At 39.3% G+C, this 25,462-nt stretch overlaps 2 protein-coding genes across 5 annotated transcripts in view; one reads left to right on the top strand and one right to left on the bottom strand.

The window, feature by feature from the left end:
• Positions 1-4,616: 4,616 nt before the first annotated feature.
• Positions 4,617-12,834, bottom strand: ggps1 (geranylgeranyl diphosphate synthase 1). The gene is made up of 4 exons (XM_024296524.2): positions 12,180-12,834; positions 11,277-11,368; positions 9,963-10,033; positions 4,617-5,683 (listed from the first exon to the last, which is right to left on the bottom strand). Exons 2-4 carry the CDS (start codon positions 11,347-11,349, stop codon positions 4,886-4,888), a joined length of 942 nt encoding a protein of 313 aa, XP_024152292.1. The 5' UTR covers positions 11,350-11,368; positions 12,180-12,834; the 3' UTR covers positions 4,617-4,885.
• Positions 12,835-12,876: 42 nt separating this feature from the next.
• The window catches only part of arid4b (AT-rich interaction domain 4B), a 38,596-nt gene continuing 26,010 nt past the window's right edge, over positions 12,877-25,462 (top strand). For 3 of the 4 annotated variants that reach the window (XM_024296523.2, XM_024296521.2, XM_024296519.2), the window contains exons 1-3: positions 12,877-13,071; positions 14,635-14,681; positions 23,359-23,469. In XM_024296523.2, the coding sequence (XP_024152291.1) occupies positions 14,676-14,681; positions 23,359-23,469 (117 nt within the window). In that variant the 5' untranslated portion in view covers positions 12,877-13,071; positions 14,635-14,675. Of the gene's footprint in view, positions 13,072-13,125; positions 13,494-14,634; positions 14,682-23,358; positions 23,470-25,462 lie in introns of those variants that run through there. The other variant, XM_024296520.2, reaches the window with a different exon arrangement.

Raw genomic sequence — 25,462 nt, 5'->3', positions numbered from 1 at the left:
TGCGAGGAAGACGAGAAGGAAAGTGTGTAGAGCTGCAGCACAGACAGTTTTCTGATTTATAGATGACTTTTGCGTGTTTTATGGAGTATGTTATGGATTAAATGAATCGTGCCTGTGGCGCTGAAGTGTTTGCAGCTCAGATCAGGTACATCCACTTATAAGGAAGGAGACTTGGGGCCTGCTGAGCTCTGAGCATCTGCATGCTCTGTCAATCAGCCTGCTCTTCTCCAGCGGCTCCATCCTCTGTGCTCCAAACCCAGGAAAACATTTCTCCAGCTTCCAAGAAGCTGATCTTCTACACACAAATCAGGGAGATATTATTAGACGCACAACTACGCCCTGATGGGGCAAAGTTTTCATTCCCCAATTTGAAATCACACCCACAGCTCTCCGCCTCATTTGCATCTCCACGGCTTTTTTTGCAAACATTTGCAGAAGACAGCTGTGAAACTCTGCATGACGCTGTGGGTTGGTCGGATGACTCCACGGCTGAGCTTTCAGACGGTTCACATAATTACACACTTTGATAAAGATGATGAGAACGCTGAGAGCATCGCAGTTTTACGAACCCACTTGACCTGCGCAGATCTTCCACCAAAGTGTTTGTGGGACATAATTAGCTCAGTCATTACTAAAAGCTCGACTCTGTGCATGAAGGGGAACGAGCTCAGGATGGGGTTCCCATCAGCTTCTCCTCACAAACAGGACCTGGATGTTTGTCGCTGCACTTGGTTGAAGACTGGAATGTTTGGATGAAACGGAAATTGAAGCAGCAGAGTCTCTGAAATCCAGACGTGCATTTCCTGCCCCTCTAATGCATTTCAAAAGCCTCTTTTGTCAGATGTGCTGCTCTCCATCTGCTGAACTCCTGCTGCAGCCGCTCTGCTGCAGATCTGCTCATCAACCCTGGAGAGCATTGCTGCTTTAAGCACAGAGGCATCCGTTCCACAGTCATGGAGGACTTTGTCTTCTCTTTTTTTGTTCCCAACGGGAGATTAGGACGCCTTGAGGTTTTTGCAAACAAAGCGAGTGCCGGCAGAATTATGCATGAGAGCATGTGCTGTGGGAGCAGTGACATCAATACAACAACCACACTCTGATGAGTATTACTCTCTTTTGTGTTCAAGCTGACCCTGTTTTTATATTTAAGGTTGAGTCTGTAGATGTTTTTGCACAAAAAAGCTTTAGGATCCAGTTAACAAGTTTGTCCCTATTTTTTAAGTCTGAAAAAGGATCTATTATTTGTTCTCTTCTGCAGCTGAAACCTGACAGAAACTGTAGAGTTGGGGGAGAAGCAGCAAACCAGTTCTATAGACGTGAACAAGCAGTATGTGGTCAAATCAGGATCAGCTTATAGGAAATAAAGAAAAGATTGTAAATATAAAAAAAGCAGTTTTGAAAATAGAAACTCCAAAATACACATACATCAACTTTAACAAAACATTTAAAATTAGAAGAAAATAAAGTATTTTAAATCTGATGGACATTGAAAATTAAAAAAAAATATATTTGTTAAATTATTTTGTAAATAAAAAAACATACATATTTTAATCTTAAATAAAATAATGGAAATTTTGAGAAACTAATTTATAAATAAAAAGCATTTTAAACCTATCAGAAATATTAAATGTTTGAAACAAGTTTTGAAATTCTGATAAATGAATTTGTAAATTTGAGAAAAATATTTCAAACTTGAAAAAAGTGTTGAAAATTAAAAATGAAAAAATTGAAAAAAAAATCGAAATATTCAAATTATTTTTATTGTATGCATGCATTTGTACGTTTTTTAAACTGCAAAATTTCAATAGAAAAGTCTGTTTGAAAAAAAAACAGTTTAAACCTAATAGAAATACTAAATTTGTAACAATTCTTGTAAATTTGAAAAAAAATATTTTAAACTTGAAAATGTTTGAATATTAGTTAGAATAAATTAAAAACCTGATAGAAATATTACAAATCATCAAATTTCTGTAAATAAATTTGTAAATTAAAAAATATATCATAAACTTGAAAAATAAATAGAACATTTGATAAACAAAACAAAACAAACAAATATTTTAAATCTGACATTTTGAAAAATAAGACAATTTGAACTTGATTTAAAGGAAAGCTGACACGGGGTGCGAGAAATGAACATGAATTTAGGCTCAAACCCCAAAAACAAAAAAATTTTAATTAAAAATGCAAATTTAGGACTTAAAGCAAAAAGAGAGAAAAATGAAAAAAGCAGAAATTTAAATAAAAATGCAGCTAAATTTCATTATTTTCATGTCAAGCTTACAATGTGTATTTTTGTGTTTAAAACACGTTTTAAAATGTCAAAACCTCTTTTTTCTTTTCAAATGTTCCGTCTGATTTTTGAGTCACTTGAAGCTGATCCTGATTTGACCATAAAGCCGTTTCTTCTGCTTCTTTGACTCTGCAGAGTTCACCCTGCAGTCCAGGTCACTCTGAAAGCCTCCAGAGCTTCACGTAGGTGTTTCTTCAGGAAGGAAATGTCCTGCCAGGCGCTCCAGTGGAGGAGTGCAGCAGTGAAGGACAGCATGGAGGTGTTAAAGCTTGCACCTGGAGAAAATCTCGAACAAAGAACAAACGGCGAGAACGCAGCAAAACCTTCACTAGTGACATTTGCAGAAACACGCTTTCTTGTTTTCACACAGACGGTTTATGAAATTTCCACTTCCAGGTAACAAGTGCGGCAGTGTGAGGAATAATTCAAAGCTTGTGGAGGATGGAGGAGGCTGCGACAGAACCATGTCGCTCCTCACACAAAAGCTATTTTGCTTTCAGACACAACTCAGACACTGAGGGTGAAGAAAATCAATCTTGTCAACCTCGTATGGGAGAAAAAAAAAAAAGAAAAAAGGCGTTAGCAGCTTTGATTATTGTGACGGACTTAAGTCGTCTGCAAAAGCCTCTTCATGTGTCTCCTGTTTATCAAATCAGAAGTGCATTTGCATTAAATTGTCGTGCTTGGAGGAAATATTAGCAGAGAGGCCGGTCCTGTGGATTTCTGGGAACTTGACATTTTGATGGATAGATGCGTTTTCACTGAAGGCACAATTCAATCCAAAAGACACATAATTAATGACATTGCTGCTGTCAAAAGCTGCACTGAGTCAAAAAATCTCTCTGTTAGGTTTTCAGCAGCTGAGAGAGAGAAAAGGATTTGTATCCTGCATGGTCCTTGTGGTTCCAAAAGAAACTACAAGAACTGCTCAAGGTTCCTCACCTGAAACTGAAAGCAGGTGAATTAAAAACCAAGTAGGAAAACGGTAGAAAAGTTTCACAAAGACTTCGTCACATGCAGCCGTATGCAGTGGTGGACTCAGCAGTTTGGGGGCCCCAGGCGAAAAATAAACAGTAGTTGCAGTAGTTGAATTAATTACCTTTTTTTTATTATTATTCCTTACATAGGTCAGAAGGTCAAATAATTTCTTGTAGACAATAAAATGTATGAGGTGAAGATTGCAACCTGTGCTGAAACTGAGCAGAAAATATGCTAAATAAAGCAATTTTAACTATAAAAATGAAATGATTTGAGCCAAATATTGCATTTGTTAAACAGGTTAGTGGACACATTTATTTTATTATCAGTCAGCTCCCCTGTGAGGCACGGACTAAAACATATTTCACTATGGACCTAAAAGCTGGTGAACCGATCCGGAACCATTCCAAAGCAGTTTTTACCCAAAAAGTCAGAATCAAAACCACTAATTTGGGTGGAAAACTGCCCAATCTGGCAACACGAATGATCTGCTTGCTAATTGCTGCAGAGGGACAGGGAGGACGAAACACTTTCACCATCCGTCTTGTGCCATTTCAGGGATTTGGGGTGTGTTTTTTCATGACAGAGTTAAATAATAATGGGTTTAAAATGTATTTTCAGCACTTTTATTAAGTGTACAGACCCAATTGGGCAATTTCCTCATTTCTAACACTTATCACATGAACACTAATCCGCTCCTTGTGCAGGGGGTCTAAAAAGGACAAATCTGTACTTCATCTGATGTGATGTTTAAGTGTTCAGTAGACCTGTCGCCCGCAGCATTCATGCTCTCTACAGGTTCACTGAGTGGTCTATGACCTTGATATTTTCTGCAGGTCACCTGCGTGCCCTGTACCGGTTTGACGATTTTTCCCCCGCAGACAGCCTGTTTATATGCTTGAGAAAAAGTTTGAAGTAAATCCTGTTTGTTGTGCACTGAGGAGAGCGGAAACCACTGGAATAATCCTGAATCTATTTGAATAAATTGATTAGATTTTTTGTAATTTTGAGCAAATTCTTTTTTTTTAAACAAGTGATACAAGCCCAACAAAAATAACTGACTTATGAAGTTGTAGATTTTTAAGTTAAAAACCAACACTTTCTTTGCTTCATAAGAAATAGAAGCGATTATTTTGGGTTACTTTGGAGGCAAATTGCTATATGGATTTTTGGAATACATTTTGCATCTTGTAAAAGATCAATTTGAATCCATTTATGAATTTGTTCAGCTCAGATGTAACAGAAATGTAATTTCAATCTCAGACAAATCTCTGATTAGATTTTTTTATTCAACATATAAAAACAACATTTCACATTAGAGCAGCGTTCACACACAAACGTTCGACACGACTCAAATCGATTCGGCCCGCTCCTTTAGTAACAGGACGGACACATGACCTTCACCAACATTCACATCAACAGGAACTCCCTACAAACGCCCAGCTGTCACTCAGACATCATTAAGAAGAAGGTAATGCACATCAAAAGAAAGGCCATCAAAGTGTTTTTGTAAAAAGGGTTAAAATTCAAGTAAGGCATCGGTTGCGTGTGCTCTGCGGCCGAACGTTGCTGTTCAGCGGCGTGTCAGTGCGTCAGCAGGAGTGGGAGGAGCATCGATCAGTGCTTTGGGCCGGCGTCGGGCCCTCCGCTGGAGTTGGCTTCGGCTTCGTGGTGCATCTGGCTGAGCTGTTTGACCAGAGCCTCCAGCTGAGGGTTCCCCCCCAAATCCCTGATGAGCCGGTACGCCTCCACCTCCAGATCCCTCAGGGTGTGCCGGGTGTAGGCGAAGGAGCCCACCTTCTCCAGGTAGTCCACGCAGTACTTTTTGATGTCCATGTTCTCCGTGCGCTGCCTCAGGATGTTTTGCACCTGGGTGCTCTCGGGGCGGGACCATATGGCATGGATGGTGGGGAAGGAGAACTTGCCTTCGGTCAGGTCCTCGCAGAAGCTCTTGTTCTCGCTGTACTCGTTGGAGCTCAGGTTGGCGTAGTCGTCCCGGATCTGGAAAAACAGACCCATGGTGTCCAGGAGGGGTTTGAGGTCCTGCTTCCACTCGGAGAAGAGCTGCATCAGTCCCACAGCCAGCCCAAACAGCCCACCCGTCTTCTGCAGCACCATGCGGCGGTACTCCTCCTCGGTGGGACAGGTGTAGGTGTCTCTCCAGTGGATGTCCAGGCCCTGGCCGCGGTGCAGCTCCAGCAGCTGACTGGTGAACACTCGCACCGCTTCCGGGTGATCCAGAGTCAGGACCTTCTCCAAGCCCAGGAAGTAGACGTAGTTGGCCGAGTTGATGACCGAGGGAATGCCGTAGATGCTGTGGGCCACCGGGAAGCTCCGGCGAAGCTTGGAGTTGTCCTCAATGTCGTCTATCAACAAGCTGGCATTGTGGAGCATCTCAGTCACCTCGATGATCACCTGAACACACATTTATGACAATTTATATTTTATCACCACAGGTACTAATTATATCAAATTTAGCATTTAGGGATTAAACCTTTAAATTCTCGTTACTCGCGTTTTTTTTTTATCTTAACCAGGAGTCTGCTATGATCAACACTCAAAGAGCATTCAGGTTGACCCAGTAGGAGCCACAAAGTCTTATTTCCCCCTGTAGAAAAATAAGGCACTGCTCTGTATTTATGTTATTACTATTTCAAATAAATTAAAATCTGTTTCTGTTTTTTAACAACTGCTTGTGAATTAGCTTAATGAAGTTTGAAACCTTATTAATTTAACACTTTATTATTCTTAACTTTATTTTTTTATTAAAAAGTTTTTATTTTTCTTTAACCAGAGAGCCATAGTGGAGGGGTGGAAGAGCCACATGTGGTTCCAGAGCCACAGGTTTAGGACCCCTGACCTAAAACGACTGAAGTTTATTTCTCCAGTTAATTGTGCATTACCGCTTACAACCAGCAGAGGGAGCCATAACTCCACTGTTAGCTGCTCACAGCTTCTCACAGAATGGAGTATTTCTATTTACTCCAAAGGATTCATCCAAATTTCTGTTAAAATGCTGACAAATCTGCTGACAGAGTGAAGGTTAAATTCTCCTTCCTTCGTTCACCATAACACATCTGATTAGAACTTCTGTTAAGGGGTAAGTTGAGGTGCTGACGGCTGTGACGCCTGTTGGAGAGCCGATTTAAGACGAGTGCTGCGACCCGAGAGCACAAAGAGAGACTCAGTGGGTCGGGCAGAGGGCCAGAGGAGCAGGGAATCCGCCAGAAACAACCATCGCTCCGGCCGTCTCCCATCGGATGCCCTCCCTGCAGCATCAGTGAGCCACTTACGAAAACATCAAACTCCAATGAACGCACACCGAGTCTATACTGAATGCAAATATCGGGATTCCCCGGCAGGATTAACAACAAGACCAACGCCGGAGCACCAGAGGAAATCTCATCAATAACCGCCTCGGAGCTCAGCAGCAGCTTTCTACACCAAACGGGACTTTTTACCAGAGGTGTTCGGGCTTTTCGAAGGCCTGCCAACGTTTTCAGAGCCGACTGCCAACATCGATGCAGAAACTTTATAGACTTCAGCTAGAAGTTACTCGCATCTGGTCTATTTTAGGATCAATTAATGCAGAAACTGCAGAGGAGAGTCAGTTCTGAGGACGATCTCAGTCTAGAAGATTCATAAATCTTTAAGATATGTATATAGTTTTAACATTTTCAGGAGTTTAATTTCTAAAAAAAAGGAAAATAAATTGTAATAAATTGGCAGGTAACGCAATCTTTATTGGCGATCATTTTACATTTTGGCTAAATTTCCCTTTGTTCTGTGATCTCATGTTTTAGGTTTTTTTTTTTATTTAAAGAAAATATAACTAAAATATGAAGATCACAGACAGATCTGACCTTAAAGCATCAAAAGTAAAAAACTCTTCACAGGAGTCATTTTGTAGAAGGGATGAAGATCAATCCCAGGGATGCAGAGACGGCAGACAAGGAAAAAGCAGCCTTCATGAAACAGCTGATCTTCATAACTTCTTTAAAAATACAAATCGTATGTGTCAGAAAATCGTGAGTTCTTTCAAACGTATAAAACTAATGTGTTCGTAAACAGCTCATTAGTCTTGGTCTGTTCTACTCCAGGATTAATGGTCGAGTCCTGATTACTTTCATTTTAGCGCACAAATGACAGCATTAATTAAAAAAAAGTCACAGACTTTCAGAATAAAAAGAAGTAAATGGAAGAAGAACTTTCCTATCTCTGGAGGAAAAGTCTGAAAGGAGAAGGAAGAACTGAAGGAACGTCCACTGGCTGCGCTGAGGGACGGCACAGAAACCCATATGGGATGGGATGTAAAATGCACCAGTGAGTGAATGAGGGAGCCGTGTCGCTGTTTCCATGGCGGCAGCTTCTTGGCAGCCGTGAATTAAGGATGACAGGAGGGCTGCTCTCAGTGTGTGAAGGGTTCAGCAGGAGTTTACAGAGATGCTGTGCAGATCTGAACCTCCAATACCTGATGGGCTCTAACAAGAAGATCTGTGTGAACGGAACAAAGGACTGAGAGACGATTTAGAGAAGAATCCAGACCATTTAGATAAGAATCAAGACCATGGAAACTGCTTCAAGAAATGTAATTTGAACTCCAGGAGCGTCTTTCCTACAAACGTGGAGAACTCTAAAATCGATCTAGAAAACTCTAGAGCTCTTCATTACAGCCTCACGCTTTCCTGTCCACCTGAAGACACCAAACTTTATCAGATGAAAACTTAATGATCTCAGGAAACCACACTGTAACCTCTGACCTCTTGCTGCAGGACCAAGTTTCCTCTGTTTGGAGAAAGTTTATAAAATATTCAGGACAAAGGCGGACCTGCTGAACTGCAAACAAAACGAGAGCCGGCAGCTGACCGCACGTGTCGATAACTTCATGGCTGCAGCCTTCAGCGTCTTTGAGGAACAAGTAGAAGGTCAGCAGCTTCACCTGCTCAAAGAAAGCCTGAGCAGGTAATCTGAGAATAATGAGGAATGTTGATAATCCTGCTTGAATAACCAGCTGCCTACAAGACAAACTGTAAATTCCACAAACATGAACACGGATGTCTGGATTTTTAGCCGACTATCAGATATTCTTCGAGTCAAATTCAAAAGGCATTAACGTACAGCAGGTGAGTAACAAGAAAAACTCCCTCAATCCCACTAAAACCTACTGCCTTTTTCTTATTTAAATCTTAAGATACGTACACACCAGGCATGTGAGACGGGTTCTTGAACGCATGTTTAGCTCATGGTGTTCACACTGGACGAGCAGGGAAGGGCTTCTTCTTTTTCTCTTGTTCTACTGTTAATCTGCGCATGTGCATCTACAGTTGAAAGAGGTTTTGTGCGTCATGTCAAAGCGGTCCAAATCTCATGAATCTTGTTCCGAAGTTTTTCTTTCACAGCTCTGTTTCAATATATGAAAGACTGGGGGTCAAAGAATTTAGGCTGGACACAAACCATACATCACTACCTAATCCTAGTCCATGATTGGTCAAAGATCAACTGGTTTAACTTTCAACGCATGTTTAATGGTAATTGTACGTAGAGCTCAAAAATGGTCGTAAAAATGTGTGTAGCTGTTTGTGAACAAGAGTTTTGAACCCAGAAGCCCAAAACATGCTTTTAGATAGACTTTTCACTGACGGTGGTCGCTTGAACGCATGGCAGAGGGTGGTGTAAACGTAGCTTAACAGATACAAACAAAGGATTTACAGCAAAGTGGTGTCTCAAACTAACATGATGCTTGGATCCTTTTTTAAATCTAAAAAAAAAACTAGGCAAAGTCTAGTTTTTAAAACAAAATCTAAATTAAAGAAAGTCATAAAAATGCCTTAGTACAAAAAAATTAATTCACTCAATTTTAATTTAAATTTTTTTAAAAAAGCAATTTTTTGCCGAATGGTCTCAAATAAGATTAGTGATTTAGTGACCAGTCAATAAACTGGGACTACTGATATTTTTTTTAATTAAGGCTATAGATAAAATTCATTTTTTAATTGGTTGTTTGTTTATACTGTATATTATATAAACAATACAAAAGCCAAATTAAACCAATAAACATGAACTGAACTGAACAATGTAAAATGCAACTTTCTGATTTCAAATTAAATCAAATAAATTGTGGGAGAATAAATGTTGTGCTCACAATAAATGACAAGTTTGCCCAAGGCAAAGAAAAACGATATATTTGGGGGCTGGGAGACTCTGAAATGTTAAATTCATCTATAAACATTAATAATAAACTAATCCCAATATCCACTGTTCAACAACAACTTTCAGATTAAATGTGAAAAAATAAAAACAGGAATTTGCTCTCCAAGGGGTAAAAAAGACAAATGCATTGGGCTTTGCACACTAACAACAACAAAAGACAAAAACAGAAGATCAGCATCAAACTGGGTGATTCTTTTGGTCTGTTTCACTAAAAATGCACCGACTCATCACTCGGATTATAAAGTGTTAAGTTTTCAATCGGCATAAATGAATATTTGTAAATTGTAAATTGTCTGCAGGAAGTTTAAAAAAAAAAAAGTTTTTACAGATGAAGACGCTGCCTGCATTCATGCACGCGGAGCTAAAAACATAAAACCAAGAACAAACAGGCCCCTTATTTACCCCCAGAGTTTGTTAAACTGACACAAGAATGCATCCAACTCAAAGAAATCCAATAATAATAAAATATAAAATGGTTTCTTACCTGCAGTTTGTCATCAGGAATATTCAGCCAGTGGTTAAATGCTTGTGCTAGCTTTGTTCTTACTTGCTTCCCTGAATTCAGACAGAAAAATACACTATTTAGAAAAAATGTTCAGTGAATTAAAGTTACTTTCTCTTATCGGTTATCTGTTTAACAAACATCTAAGAGGATTTCATGCCATTAAAGCACAGTAATAATCTATAGCTGAGCATGAAAATGAATCTGTCCTTCACTGCTAAAGCAACTCTTATGCATAAACCACGCAGGTTCAATACATCCACTTAAATGTTGATTTTTCCTGAAGGTAATGTGAGCAGCAAAGTGAATCTTTTCAAATGTGATCTTCATCCAAACTCCATCACTTCATGTTTGACAGTAAAAAAGTGAAAACCAGAAACATGTTTCCTCATCCCCGACAGGTAATATTTTCACATCTGAGATTAGAAACACAGCACTACTTTTTTAACACTTTTCTATAATGTTGTCATTTTTCTCAAGATCGCAAGAAATCTGAATGAAGCATGAGCTAAAAATCTGAATCTACAAAACATGTTAAAGGATCACCAGGAATACTCCCAAACCCTTCCTCTCCCAAGTGCTGAGAGCTCTCCGTTTACACACTTTCCTGCTAACTTACACCCTCAATTTAACATTATCTATTTATTATCTATTTATTTATTATTTATTCAGACATGGGAGTATTAGACCAGCTGTTTCTACAAGCCTCAAATAAAGAAAAAGAAAAAAAAGATAACAAATTCTAGTGACATTTACTAAAATCATATCTGTAAATTTTGTATCTGCCTAAACCTATCGGACACAATTTCTCTAGTATATTTATTTTTACTATTACCATCCAAATAGGGCTGCCACAAACGATTATTTTAATAGTCGACTAATCGGAAAAAATAATGGGTGATTAGTCGGGTCATGCGTAAACTGGATGTGAAACACAAATCTTAACCATCATTGGCTTTAAACTAACCACTAATAAAGACAATTAAGACTATTGTTCATTAAACTTTTAATGAATCGTGCAGCATCTGTCTTTCATTAGCTTCTGATATCAAAACAAGATTAAATCAAATGAGGTCGGTAACTATTTTTCACAAAAGATAAAATTTTGGTCTCACTGACTCAAATATATTAAAAAAAGTGCATTTTTTGGAGCTGAACGGTTACAACTTTATTCAACTTTACTACACTAAAGTAACAACTAATCGACTGTTAAATTAGTTGAAGAATATTTCAATAGTTGAGAACATCAAAACAAAGGAATTACTATTTCATCCACGGAACGTGAAAAAGTCTCACCTGGAAGTTGCAACAAGTATTTGTAAGGTTCCAGCAGAATTCGGTCAGAGGCGGCTTCAGAGGCACCAGCCATTATTTCAAGTTAATATCAACTATAATAACAAAAAAGAAAAAACATCACCTTTTACTATGTGTACTCTGGTTTGTGAAGGTACACCATTAGGCCAAAATGTGAATTAAATTTGGTTACGTCTTAGTAAGTGCCTAAATTGTTCTTCATATTTGAAGACTTTCTAAACTTAGATTTAATGTTGTATTTTTGCTGCCAATATATTTCGAAAACAATGAATACATTTTGCACATTACTGATGTTTTTAGTTTGACCTAAAATATTCTGTTGAAGTTTATGATGAAGATATATTAGGAATTAAGAGGCAGACACACATTAATCTATAGCACGCAAATGTGAGGAAAAATGGAAGCACAAACTTTATATATATGAATATGTAGCTCTACAAAAGTATTTCTGATAAGTAAAAATACACATAATATTTTGTCAACTTGCAAAAGTGCATAAAATTAAGGGAAAAACATGAACAACCAACACATTTCACATGACTTGACTTGTAAAAAGATCCAGTTTAGCAGTAAATCACGTGACTGCTTAGTAATGAATTAGTTTATTACATCAGAGTAAAGAAACTAAAGACAAAATAAACCACTGACATTACTGACATAAAAAAAAGTAATTTAACATGATTTATTTAAACAGTGACACTTTACTTTGAAATCTAAATTGTTCTTTTTTTCCCTGCTGATTTCACATGCAAGTTATAGTTTTTACATTAACAAAGTACAATATCTTATAAACTTGTTGGTATAAAATGTCACTCTATGAATAAAAACAATACACATTAAAGTGCACACTGCTGGGATACATTGTGTGCTCTTGACCCCACCCACCTTGTCTGCCGCGTATCAGTCGCTGACAAGCCGCTCGTGAATTCCGGTTAGCCACGCTGCTAGCTAGCTCGCATTAGCGGGCCCACATAAATACACAGCTGACTTCTTATTTTTCTCCACCTTCTTCACAATAAACGTTTGTGCTATTCGACGCTCTCGATATTGTCTCCAAATTCCCCCTCTGAGCTCATTTTAGGTCAGAGCTCCTTCCTATATCCGCTCGGTGCTATGCTAAGCTAGTAATGTTACAATGGCGCATTGTACAGACAGTTTCCAGTCGAGCTGCCTTGAAAGGGCTAGCTATATAAGCTGCGGCCAAACTACAGAGCAGGCGCAGAATGGTGGATAACGTCAAACCGGGGTTTCCTCACTAAATGTGTGTTTCTTTTACCAAATCTCCACTGCCGGATGAAAATGACTCCTTATTGAGTAAATGTAAACAGCGCTTTCAAGTTAATCGGGGCACTCTGTGATTCAAATCGAACGTGCATAGGTTTTGTAAAACTGGGGCTTGTAGTTTTGAGTCTATCTTCGTCACAGCCACTCAGCATCACTGTAGATATTTTTTCTCCCAGATGAGCCAATCATGGACCACAAAGACGTGTCTCTGTACTTTTTTGTCCAATCAGTGAACAGAGATTCGTGTAAGGCGGGACTGTTTGGCACGTCAATCATTCTCAGGAGATGGGAGGGGGGATCACGGAGAGACCTATGAGCCACTCAACAAGGCAAACAGCAGCTCTGCGAAAAGCACTTTTATCAATCCGCATCCAACATCAACCAGGGGCAAACAGACGACGCTAAAACCGGACATATTTCCTCCATAAATGTTCCTATGGATTATTAACACGCTTCTGTCGAAAAATCGAAGTTTTTCAACTTGACAGCGTCGGTAAGTCGGCTTTTGTTCGCTATTTTCAACATTTTTCTAGCATGTTTCCCTGCTGCTACCAAGTCGACCGTGACGTTAGCTAACTTGTTAACTAATGATGTTCTTCGGGGGGGTTCGATGGAATGAATGAATAAGTTGACCAGACTGGAGATCATTTGGAAAATATAAAAAACTTGACAACAAAGTTGTGGTTTAGCCTCCCGGTTGAACGCAGGGAAATGCTCCGCTGCTCCGAGGCGGAACACGGCGGGACTGGAGCAGAGGAATCCTCGGGGAGGCTGTCGTCGTGCGCCGCTTGTCACGGTGTTCTCCAACCGACGGGGAAAGTGAGATTATTCGGACCCGTTTTCGGCCCGGACCGCTTCGACACGATTGCGGGATGGGGGTCTGTTAACCGCCGCGTGAACGGTGTAGTTTAACAGGTAAATTGCATTGTCAGGCGTTTCTTTTGTGCAGTCCTCCGCTCTTCACGATCGACTTGTCCGCTAGAAACTGGACTCGTTTATCTCTCGCCAAGTCGGATCCGCGGTTCTTTGCAGAACCGGATGGTTTCCTCCGCCTGACAGATTTAATCGTGTTTATGTGAGCACTGTTGTTGTGTTTTTACAGTTCCGTAGCATCGCGTTTAACAGTCGTTGAGTAATCGGGTTTAAATGGACTCCCGTGTTTTCGGACTCGGGAGGAGGCGGTTGTCGGTGGTCAGTCACCGTCTGGGGCGGATGACATTGTATCCTCCGCGGTTATTCCAGAGCCACAAAACGAGGGCTTCGACCTTGACTCCTCTCACAAAAATAAAAATGTTAAGAAAAAAAAACCGAAGGCGACGTTGCAGCGACGCAGACCGAGCTTGACCTTGTTGCGAACCGTTTTGTCGACTTTCTTTGTCAGAAGCGAAGCCCGCTCTCAGCGGAACCGTCACACCGGTCGATGACATGTTTTCATGGGAGACTTTTTTTTCAATCTGTCACCGCCGCCGAGTCGCACTTTATTCAACTTATGGCTGGACATTGCGACACAGCTCCGGTTTGGGTTTAGTGTTACTCGTGATCGCTGTTTGGAGAAGCGACCGTCTCCGGGCAAAAAAAAGCAGACAAACAAGAAGAAGTCCGAGTCCCGGAGGAAAATGGCTCGGTGAAGAGGCGTCAATCGCGGAGCACATTTCGCCTCAGAAATGGCGTCATCCCCTGCTGAACGGTCGGTGCGGCGCAGACGGCGGAGGACGGCGCGGCTCGAACGGTGTCATCCCGATCGCCATCCGTGCCTTTGTGCAGACCGCTCCGCGCTGGAGTCTGACTGGCAGCGGTACAGCAGGCGTTACATAAACGCCTTAAAGGGCTCTGCACAGGGGCGATCCGCCCGCTGCAAAACACACACATACATACACAGACGTACACCCCTGCTTCTGGATCCTGGTTCAAACAAAAGCACGAGGAGGCTGTGCACGCGCGCCCGCCGTTTCATCCATCAGTGAAGCAGAAGAAGTGATGTCATCATAACATAATCGTGTCTTGTTGTGGCAGACGGGCTCCTTGTCTTATGGCTAACAGGATCCTCTGTTTTCAGCCTCGGATTCCTGGATCTGCTGTCGCGGAGGACTCACAGAGATGAAGGTAGGCTAATCCATTCCTCTTCCTTTTCTGCAAAAAGGACAGACTTGTCACTCCAGAGGACAGTTGGTGAGCCTCCATGAGGAAGGGGTTTAAAGGCAGAGCTATGCGGAGTTCCTCACTTCCTTTAACAAAACTGAAACAAACTTTTTCTCTGTTCTGCTTTGTTAGAGGGATTTGAACCCCAAGTGTTGATTTTTGTTAGATTTAAGTCAGTAGTGAGGATGGCACTGACTAAATGCAGTGCCAACCTAAACAATTAAATAGTGTTGTTCTGCAGTTGGTCTTATTTTGGTTGTAAATAGTATTGGAAAATAAATGTGCTGGTCTGGGAAAACTGTACCTAATGAAGGGATCACCTGTCTGCTCTTTAAGTCCCACTCCGATTATCTCGGTCTATTTTCAAAGCGTTCCTCGTGGTCTTTAAATTAGGTTGTTTTGACCCCAAAAAAGTCATGTTTTAGAACATAATTTGTGCAGAGCACTGTTGTTGTGTTGGTGAGGAGTAAGCCTGCTCTGACTTCCCATCATCCCTTTGTTTACATGCTCTCCCGCTAGCTGTAAACTACAGGTTTTCTTCAAACATTTTTTCTTCTGCTGCTGATTCACTTTGATTTGAATAAAAAAAATACCCAGAAATGCGGTTTTAATGCTAATTTTATTTATTTATATCTTCCATCATTGCAAGAATTTGTTGAAAACACGTTTTCCTCTGGAGTGAGTCTTTAACAAAGCTCTTGTTCCATTTTATGCCGTTTTTGACCTGCGGACATTCCAGTCATACCTGAGCTCTAGCAGCACACTGTGGCACTAAGAGGAGATCCCACACACCTCCCCTGCATGATAAAATTCACCTCATCGCTTACATATTTCATGCATTTCTCTGACTAAAACCAAAATAAAGCTGTTAAGAGCAGAAAATGCTCAGTGAAGTTTTTGCCTGTTCTGTTGCTCTAGTTTAGGAAGCATCCTACAAATCTCTCTTGTCTTCAGTCTTGCTGGCCTTTTGCGTTTGAATCTGTCAGTTGTTGCCATGTGAACCATCGCTGGAATTGTAACCCGCAGAAGTGTGTCACTGACTGTGGCAGTATTTTTAAATGCATGCCTTTTTAGACCACATAATAACCGCTCAGCTGCATCATGGGAAGTAACGCAGCGAGCAGCACATGTTGATCAGCTTTGCGATGCCAGAGTTGCTGGTGAACATAATAAAAGCTGTTGTGATCATTTGTTGTCACTTTCCCATTAGCAGGGTGATGCATGCTGTGGTTAGATCCAACCATGCCACCAACCACTAAAACACACAGGGTCATTAGTCCTTTAAGTATTCCAGTTAAGAACAATTAAAACATGATCAGAACGATTTAAGAGAACGACGTCTATTTTGACTGAAACAGAATTCTCCTTACATTTACATTTATTTATTTCCTTTGTATTCATGTTTTTAACCCTGAAAAGAAAGTCAGCTCTCTATGATGTTTAAATAGCAGAAATATGACATGAACAACATGTACCTCTGGTCTTATAAATCCTCACAGATATCATGTTTACTCTTTCACATCTATTACTACATGATAAGATTTCAAGAGCACTTTATTTGGTTAGTAACTCTTATTTTTTTGCATTTTCTCTCAGCACTTTACAAGATATTTCCATTTAAAATGTATTCATTTAAAAAGTTAAAACATGTTAGTATCATTTTATTGATTTTATTTTATTTAAAGCTAATCTTTAAACAAACACAAGCTATAGGATGAACATGGTGATTCTGAAACTGAAAGTCACAAAACAATTTTTAAAAATGGTTTATCTTGGTTTATTAATACAACATTTGTGAGAAGTCCTTTATCAAAACAGAAACCAAACAGTTCCTGGTCAGTGGTATTATAACATTAGAGCTTTGTGGTGGGACTGCTTTAGAGGGTTATTCCTGTTATCAGTTGAGCTTCTGCTGCTTTAGAGATGGTGGACAGCATCTTTTGACCCTCTAAGTTTCTACAGTACTAAGTTTTTATGACGAACGTCTGTGTAGCTTCATCAGAGGATTCAAGATTCTGATTTACTAAGAAGGTGATTAGTCATGATTAGTCGATGACTATTTTAACAGTCAATTTTAGTTTTTTTTTTTTTTTTATATCTCAAAACTACAGGGCGTGCTTTCTAATGCCGCGTCTGCCTTGTCTTTGACACACATGTGCAGTAGCGCTAACCAGGGTCAGTAGTGATGTAACAGGAAGTTATAGGAAGACTTGGGTACCATAACAACACGCCAACGGAGCTTGAAAGTGGCAAGCTAAGCTAGCATAAGCGCAAATGGGGAGCAGACATTTTAGCTTAATGTTTTCTGTGCATCCCTGCAACCTCTACCCCATTGGAGGGAAATTTCTGTGGAGGGAACATCTGCTCTCAAAGCAGATCAAGTTTCTGCAAGACACGTAGAAATGCTAACTTTCCAGGCTACGAGCAAGAGCATCGTACAGTTTGGAATTATATAAAGTCATACTGTAGTAAAGTTAAAAACAGTTGTGAGCGCTCAGCATCACAAAATGCACTTTGAGTCAGTGCGACCAAAACTCTATTTTTAGGGAAAAATAGTTCCTTTGTTTCAGATGCCGACCTCATTTAATTTAATCTTGTTTTAATGCAAGAAACTAATGAAGGAAAAAAGCTTTATAATTCATTAAAGGTTTAATAAACTATCCTCCTAATTGTCTTTATTTTTAGTTAGCATATAGCTTAAATACTTCAAGTTTAAACCTAATGATGGTTGAAATGTGCGTTTTACATCTAGTTTATGCACAGCCCGATTTGTCGACTTGCACCCTGGTTGAGCACTTTGACAGGAAGTTTTGTGTCTTAAAGATGATTTAAATCATCAATCAAAAATGTTCATTCACTGTTTGAAAAATGCAAATCTTTAAAGGATGTTCACCTTACGCAATGTATCATACTTTTAGATTAAAAGCAAGACTTTTTCCAAATGTTATCCGTCATGTTATAAATAGTTTCCTAGTGTAAGGCCGTTTCACTGCTCTGCTGAAGGCTTTGGGGTCGCTCTAATGTGGACAAAGACTTGATTCACAGCAGGATTATTTTATGTGTGAGTTGAGCTGGGAGGAAGTTTTAATTCTTACTTGCTCCTTTGTTCAGCATCACTTCTTTTTCCTTCTTAAACAATGTTTTAGTAATAAAAAGCAGTAATATACTTGTAATAGAGTTATATTTAAAAAAAGTTGCACACTAGCAGCATTGTAGTTATTCGAATGAAAGCATTGTAACAAAAGAAAAGGCTTGACTTAATTAAAAAATAGGTTTTATGTCAAGATTCCCCAAAATACTCCATCAGATGACAAAAAGTGAAAATAAAAGAATTCTGAGCTTTTATTTACAAGTTTTTGCTAAAAACCAACAAATATTTTCGGAAGATTAGTACTTTAAAAGTGATTCTGCATAGAAATGTTTTTAAGTAAAGGACATCAAACCAAAGCTGTTTTACTTTTAATAAAAATCCAAAAGGAATTCACTTTAACAGAGTGCAGTATTTATTAATCAAAAAATTATTCAAGCAAACCGCGTCCAAACACGTTTGCTTTTTTGGGTGTGCACATAATTTAGCAAATGATGTTTTCAATCAAACAATACATGACTTGTTTGAGTGTCTCTTTTTATAATTTACCCACTTAATAATAATAATAGTTGTACCGCGTAATGGTATTTAAAAAAAGTGTGTTTTTCAATGTTTGACTAGTTTTAGTTTTGAAAGATAAAAGCTATTAGAAGCAGCACTGATGCAGATGCATTCATAAAAACGGCTTTTTAAATGGGCGGATGTACCTTCAGATTTAATTTCTGCTTCTTTGTCGGTCGTCCTTGTGCGTATCTTCAGTATTTTCCACATCAGATGAACCCTCAAAGTTGGTTTTGATTGCTCCTCTGCTGCTGAGATCACTCAGTCATCTTGACTTTCTGCCTTTGACACTTGAAGTAATGAAAGTTTGAGCACAGTTTGTGTTTTTCCTTGTAACTGAAGGCTGCATCCATCCAGAGAATGGAGTCTTTCTGTTTTTTTTCCTGACTAACTGTAGGCACAGAGGCGGGGAAGAATCACTGGAAACTACAAGGCTTCAAGTGTTTGTGCTGGCATGTGAGCATGACAAATGGAGCTTGGGCCTGGTTAGTGTGTTGTTACTACAGCTGTTAGGATAACCTTAGCCCCCCTTCTTGACTTAAAACTCTGAGAACAACTTCCTATGAAAAGGGAGTCATATCTACCCTTAAGCAGGAGTGGAAAACGAAGATCAGGGTTTCTTTGGAGGTGGAGTTCAAAAGAGTTCAAACGCTCTCCAGCCTCAGCAAGAACTGGTGAGCCGGTGGAAATGGCTGCTGTGTCATGTGAAGCTGGTGTCGACTCGGGCAGATGGCGCTCAGACGAAAGGGGTAATGAGATGTTTATCTGAGAGGCGGGAACGCTGAAGTGCACTGGACTCTGGCCCTGAAAGACATCTGTCAGAACCCGGGGTTTGCAGAGACGCAGCATCCTGTCCTCATTTGACTGTAGCTCCGTTCACCCTTCAGCTCCTTTACATTAACACTGTTAGTGGAGCAAATTGACCTCATGTGTGACTGATCCCAAAGGATCTCCTCTATGACTCTTTGATGAAAAAAACAAATTTAAATCATTGTAATTGGCTGTAGTCGCATATTAAACACACTAAAGCTGCAGCAGATTAATTTGATAAGTGAGCAGCTGTTAAGATGAATGGAGCTGCTAAACTAACCAAAGACTTTTTCCACCCTGATGTTACCTATGAACCTGAAGCTCTCAGGAACAGTTATCTCAGCTTCTGAGACACAAAAGAAACATATGAATCTTATTGTTTCAGTTTAACTGTGTGTTGAGCTGCTGCCAGGTTGTTATGAATCTTATTAACCAAAGACAACGTTACAAGCAATGATGCTGGAAAGCTAGACAGTTTTTATTTCACCTGTTAAGAATTATTCTGTTTTTAGAAACCAGGACTTCAACAATTCCTAATCATAATTTCTGTGTACAACATATATAAAATCATTTAAGATAAACTGTGGTTTCTGTGAATCAGGAACAGACAAAAACTTGCTGTTTGAAAAAAAACTTTTTGCTATGCTAATGTTAGCCTGGATTTGTGAGGTGCTGTATGCTAACCGGAGAGAGTGAAGTTACTTCAGTGCCAATAGTCCCGCCCACATCTTAGAAGCAAATTTCTAATGAGCTCCTGCTGCACTGCAGAAAATATGTCTCAAAAATGATGCAGTCTTTTTGATTTTGGCTAAAAATGACAGAATCATAATTATATATAGTTACTGGGAACAATATATATATATAGTTGGAGTAGGACTTATAAGCCAACTGAAAGTTTTTTCTTCATTATCACTTGCTTGTTGAAAAATCAAAAAAATAATCTGAATCTTTAGTTTTTTGTTGTTTAGTAAAACACAATTTATATATCAAAACAAAACAAAACCAAAAAATGAGTTTTTGAACTGAACTGTGTTAAAAGAGAATTGTTGCATCCCCAATAAATATAAAACATGGATAAATGAGTAAACCAAAACTACCTAGTAAACCAAAACTACCTAAAGAAAACAAATAAACAAAGCCTGGAAACTAAGACTACCAAGGTCCAACCCCAAACTAAAATAGCAAAACCCAGCAGTGTAAGTCTGCTGAGGACAGAGAGGGTAAAAGAACACAAAATAAGTAAAAGAAAAATAAAATAGCAATGTGTTTAAGTAAGGATGACTTAATTAGCACTTAGATCAGTTACTTTTATAAATCGATGGCTGAGGTGAACATAGATGATAAACTCTGTAGGTTTTTACATCCCTGTTGATCTAAAGACGTCTTGTTTGCTCAACACTACCTCCAGAATGCACATATTTTATATGCAAAGCAAAACTTTGGTTAAAAGTTTGATCTTTTATGAGTTAAAAGCACATATTGTCTTATGCTGCACAACATTGGTTACTGGCTGCCCAAAGCTGCACTGAGATGATCCTGTTTGGAATAGAGCTTCTTTTATTTTGAAAATGAGTAAAAAAAAATTAAAAAAAAAGAAATCATATTTTGAGAGATGCTTGGTTCTATTTATATTTTTGCTTTTGTTTGTGCCAAAATAACAATTTATATTATTAAAAAAAGAAGGTCATGAATGCAAATCCAAATTTCTTAAAGGCTAAAATAAGACTATATGTCTCCATCTAGGTTTTAATCAGTAGAAAACGAGCCCGAATGGCTCTTTTACTGTTGAAGGTTGCTGACCCCTGGTCTGGGCAGTAATGTGCAGTTTGTTATTGTATCAAAGAAAATGATTGTATTTTTTTTTATATATTTTTTTAATTTATCTGTTACAGCTTGTCTTTTTTTAAAATTTTGCTCATAGAATCACTACAGGCATTGATAAAACATAAATTGGCCATATAGTATAATGAATTTTTAGCCACGAAATAATCAGATTAGATTAGACTCAGAAAGTGATTTTTAATCGTTTCAGGAAAACAACCTTTTTCTTTATCATAATCACATTTAAATATTTTTTTTCATCCCAGAAGAACATTTATTATGCCTGAAAGAGAAGAAAAAATTATCTCCAGTGATTTGTATTCTCATGTCAGTCATTTTCAGTTCACAATTCTGTGTTTACGTTCATATCAAACATAATCATTTTTATTAAAGAGCCGTCCTCTGGTTTAACTGGACAATTTGGCCTTCAGTTGTAGTAACTAACTAAAAATGATGATAATGCTATAATAGTTTTGTTAAACATGATCATATTAAGATACAATATTCAGCAGAACAATGTTTTTAAATACCCACTCTAATGAAAATGTTGTTTATGGTGTTTTTAATGTTTTCTTGTTGGGTTTTTGTGATGATGGTAGAGATACCTAAAGAAAAATCTAAATTCATTTCTAAGTATTTCTTTATTCAAATCGTGAATCAGGAGGAGAGAGAAAAACAGTTAGAAAAAGCCTGTAGTAGTGACACAGCTACTACAGTCGGAGGGACACACCAGCTCCCTGTTTCACTCCGTTCGGATGTATCCACTCTTGGACAAATAGATCCATGTACATTTTTGTCCTATGTGCTAGAAAACGACATAGGTTCCTTGATTTAGGCTAAAAACTGAATAATCCTAATTAAAAGACCCCTGGGGATGCTTTGAAAATGGATCAAAAGATGATCGGAGTGGGACTTTAAAAGTATGATTTTGTACTTTTGTAAAGTTTTTTCAAGAAACTTTATTTTTATGCCGCCTTTGCTCCAGCTTGTCCTTACCCTTGCCTGCTCCAAAAGTTCCAAACACAGCAGGCTATTGCAAAATACAAGTACAAAGGTTGGAGTTTGGACCAATTACCTCCATTCAGTCACTCTTCACACTGTTAGAATTTCACAGTTATTGTGTTCTATCATAGACTCAGAGCAACAGTTTTCTCCTGTTTTTACTCCCACTTGTTTATTTTATCCCTGTTACTTCACTAATCTCTGTTTTTATCACCCAGTTTTTCTTTTGCTGTCTTTGCTTACATGTCGTAAAGTTTTTTTTTTTTTTTTGGAGAGGAGCCAGATGCTGTAGTTACAGCTCAGCGTGTTACAGTAAAAATGATGTAGCTTACAAATAGTTTTACGAGTAATCACCCTGTCATGTAAAATTCGTTTGGTGCAGCGCTTTTATTGTGTTGGTAGAAACATCTCTGGAGAAACATTTTTGAATTCTAAAGTCACATTTATTTCACTGGCATATATTTGATTGTTTAAAATATGTATATATATTTTCTTGGTTGTGACCTCTTGGCAAATTCAATTCGATTTCAATTCAATTTTATATAAATAGCCAAAAAACACAATGAAAATTTGGCACATCCTGTCAGCTTGTTCTTTTAATGTTTCTAAGGCAACCACTCTGGCCAATCATGAGTGAGCTTGTTGGAAGGCCACACCCCTACCACTTAAAAGTAGGCTGCACGAAATCTGTTGAACATTTTGATCAAACAATAAATCTACACAAATAAATATTTAAAATATTTTTTAAAAGTAAATAAACTTAGCACAGAAGATGAAACTTAACTGTGGGAGTCTTTCTGAGATTGCTACAGAAAACCAGGTCTCTTCTAGTTTTAGGGAATCTGCCGGTGACTCTTCAGCAGTTGTTGAGTGTCTAAATATGAAGCTCAGTTATGTTTTAAGAAAAAGCTGTAAAATCTTAAATGTAACCTTAAAATGTACAGGAAGCCAGTGAAAGGAGACAGAAGCTGGTGCTGCTCAGTCATGTTTGATCTTTACGCAATACCTGAATTCGTTCAGTGTTTGTGTTTCCTATCCTCAACATAAAAGAGGAAAAGGATTTGATAAACATCCAGCAACAACTCAAGATGGTGCCCAGAAAGCTTCTCCTTTGTAATCATTAAAGCTGCAATAAAGTGGACTTTCTGTCTGCCTCCACTGAGGCTTGTTTCTAATGCCCAGAGCAGATGGTATGTGATTTCTATGGATGAGGCACCAAGCTGGTATTGTTAGAGTACAAAATGCTTGTAGAGATGTGTGTTTTTTGGTCTTGGCTGTGAGAATGCGCCAGTGCTTGTTGATTATGTAATAAGCCTTTGAAAATGTCCTTTATTTAAATAGCTGTTTTATCATCCTCAGACTTTGGAGGAGCCCCCCTACCTGACAGTCGGGACCGATGTGAGTGCCAAGTACAGAGGGGCTTTTTGTGAAGCTAAGATTAAGACAGCCAAGAGACTCGTCAAGGCCAAGGTAAGTCATGTTTAATATGCTCGTGCACCAAAGTGAAAAAATCATAGTTTTTCAATGTTGTGGACGTGTGAGGTTGCAGATCTCTGGTTGGATTGGCTCTGCTTTTTTTTTTTTCACGGCTGGTTTGAAAGAATGTCCAGATGGTGGTGATAGTTTGAATTAGTTTATGTGAGTTTATCTATGTTAAATCTTAAATGCATGTTCTCATTCCTCTGCATTTCAAAGAGCTGATAAATCACAGCCTCACCTGTTCGTGATCTTCATGCAGCTGAAATACTAATCAGGTGCCCAGCTGTGATAGACGCAGAGCCGGGCCCGGCCCGGTAAGGTGCCATTATTGTCCTGAGGCATCCCTCTCATCCACGTCGAAGGCGGTGCAGCTGCCGCACCCCCCGCCAGGCTGATACCTCACTGATGAAGGCATTGCACGATTCACGAACTACCGTGTAAATTTAGTCCGTGGAGCTGGAGCATCTGGATGATACAATACAGACAGATTGCTTGTTTCCCGTTCTACTAGAGTGGAGGGGGGACAGAGAGATCACACGGTGCTCTGTAGTTCCCTGTGTAAAGAAAAGAGCCGTGATGTTCAGCTCTTCTGGCACTCTGGCGGAAATGATCAAATGATGTGGTGTTTGTGTCGTCAGGATGGAGGAGAACAAAGCTGGCCAGTGGATGTCTGTAGTTAAAATCCAGCGCTTTAAAGCCTATAGTGCAGCATCAGTTCATAAATGAATCACCAAACTAAATGACTGTTTTGTTTGGTCGAAGTGCTGCGGTTCTGAGGTCGGTTACACTGATGTTTGTCTGTTATTCAGGGCTTGTTGTGAGTCTGAATATTTTACTGTAATTGATTCCTCGTCAGCTCTTTGCTTCATTAATCTTTGTCTGCTTGTTTAACAAAGTCGATGGTTACAGCATGTGGCGTGCATCTTTTGAGTGATTTGAACAGGGAGCGATAAGATCTATGTGACATTCTTCTTCATGATTATAATCTGCTCTACAGGACCTGTAAGAAGTCAATTAGTGCCTTGTCATTATCGCTCACTGAAAGGGCTTAACACACCTACAGTCAGTCAGGGATGACCCCGTAGCTCAGTGATGAACACGCTGTTCAGGTTTTAGGAGTTTCACTACAGCCTGCAAACTAAATACAGTTCTTGGGTAGGAAAATAGATCAGTAATCAGGCTTACAGTTGTATAAGGGTTGTCTGCGTGTGAAAAATTGTCAAACCTGTACGTAGTACGCTGATGTCCCCCACAAAATGTCAGTGTTGTTGACTGCTCAATGAGACGTAGAAGCAAAAATGTTTCTTCTTATTTTTTATACTAGCCTGCTGCATGCAACAGGTCGTAGTGAACACTGATTCTCACTGGTCCATCTGTGGTGCTTCTCCCTTGCATTGCATGGGGTATTGGTCTCATGACCGCCAGTTAGCTTACATCGACTCTGTTGCGTCTCCGGTCCGTCCCCACTCCCCGTGTATCTCGGAGGAGTGGTTTGTCCTGCTCATAGACTGTAAAAATAATGGACAAAGCGAGCAATGAGGTTGAGGTCCCCCATTGGAAATGCATTACTTCCTCTCCTCGCGAAAGTAGGCCGCCGCTTTCACCGTCAATTCCTGAAACGGATCCGCCATTTGCAAACAATCTTCAGCGATTTGTCTGAGTCATAGCTGAGTCATCGAATCTACAGGAAGTACTGTCGCCAATCAGGAGTGAGTTTCCACGCCTCGACCACATGACCGCGGATGTAAACACCTTCAATAACGGCGGCTCGGGAGAATGGCTTTTTAGGTTTCGTTTTGATCACGTGGTCAGAAATCCTCCGGCTCTTTTCTAAATGATGTCGTCCCTGGTTAAGGTTAGCGTTAGGGTTAGGGTTAGGGTTAGGGTTAGGGTTAGAATTACGGTTATGGTTAGGGTTAGAAAAGCAAATTGTTCGTTTGTGGGACTGTCTGTGATGCTCACGCCTCCACCAGGGGACGTGTCA

This window comes from Oryzias melastigma, linkage group LG15 (assembly GCF_002922805.2).
Source record: "Oryzias melastigma strain HK-1 linkage group LG15, ASM292280v2, whole genome shotgun sequence".
NCBI classification, from domain to species: Eukaryota; Metazoa; Chordata; class Actinopteri; order Beloniformes; family Adrianichthyidae; genus Oryzias; species Oryzias melastigma.
The sequence above is the reverse complement of the archived record's forward strand: the minus strand, read 5'-3'. Positions and strand labels throughout refer to the sequence as shown.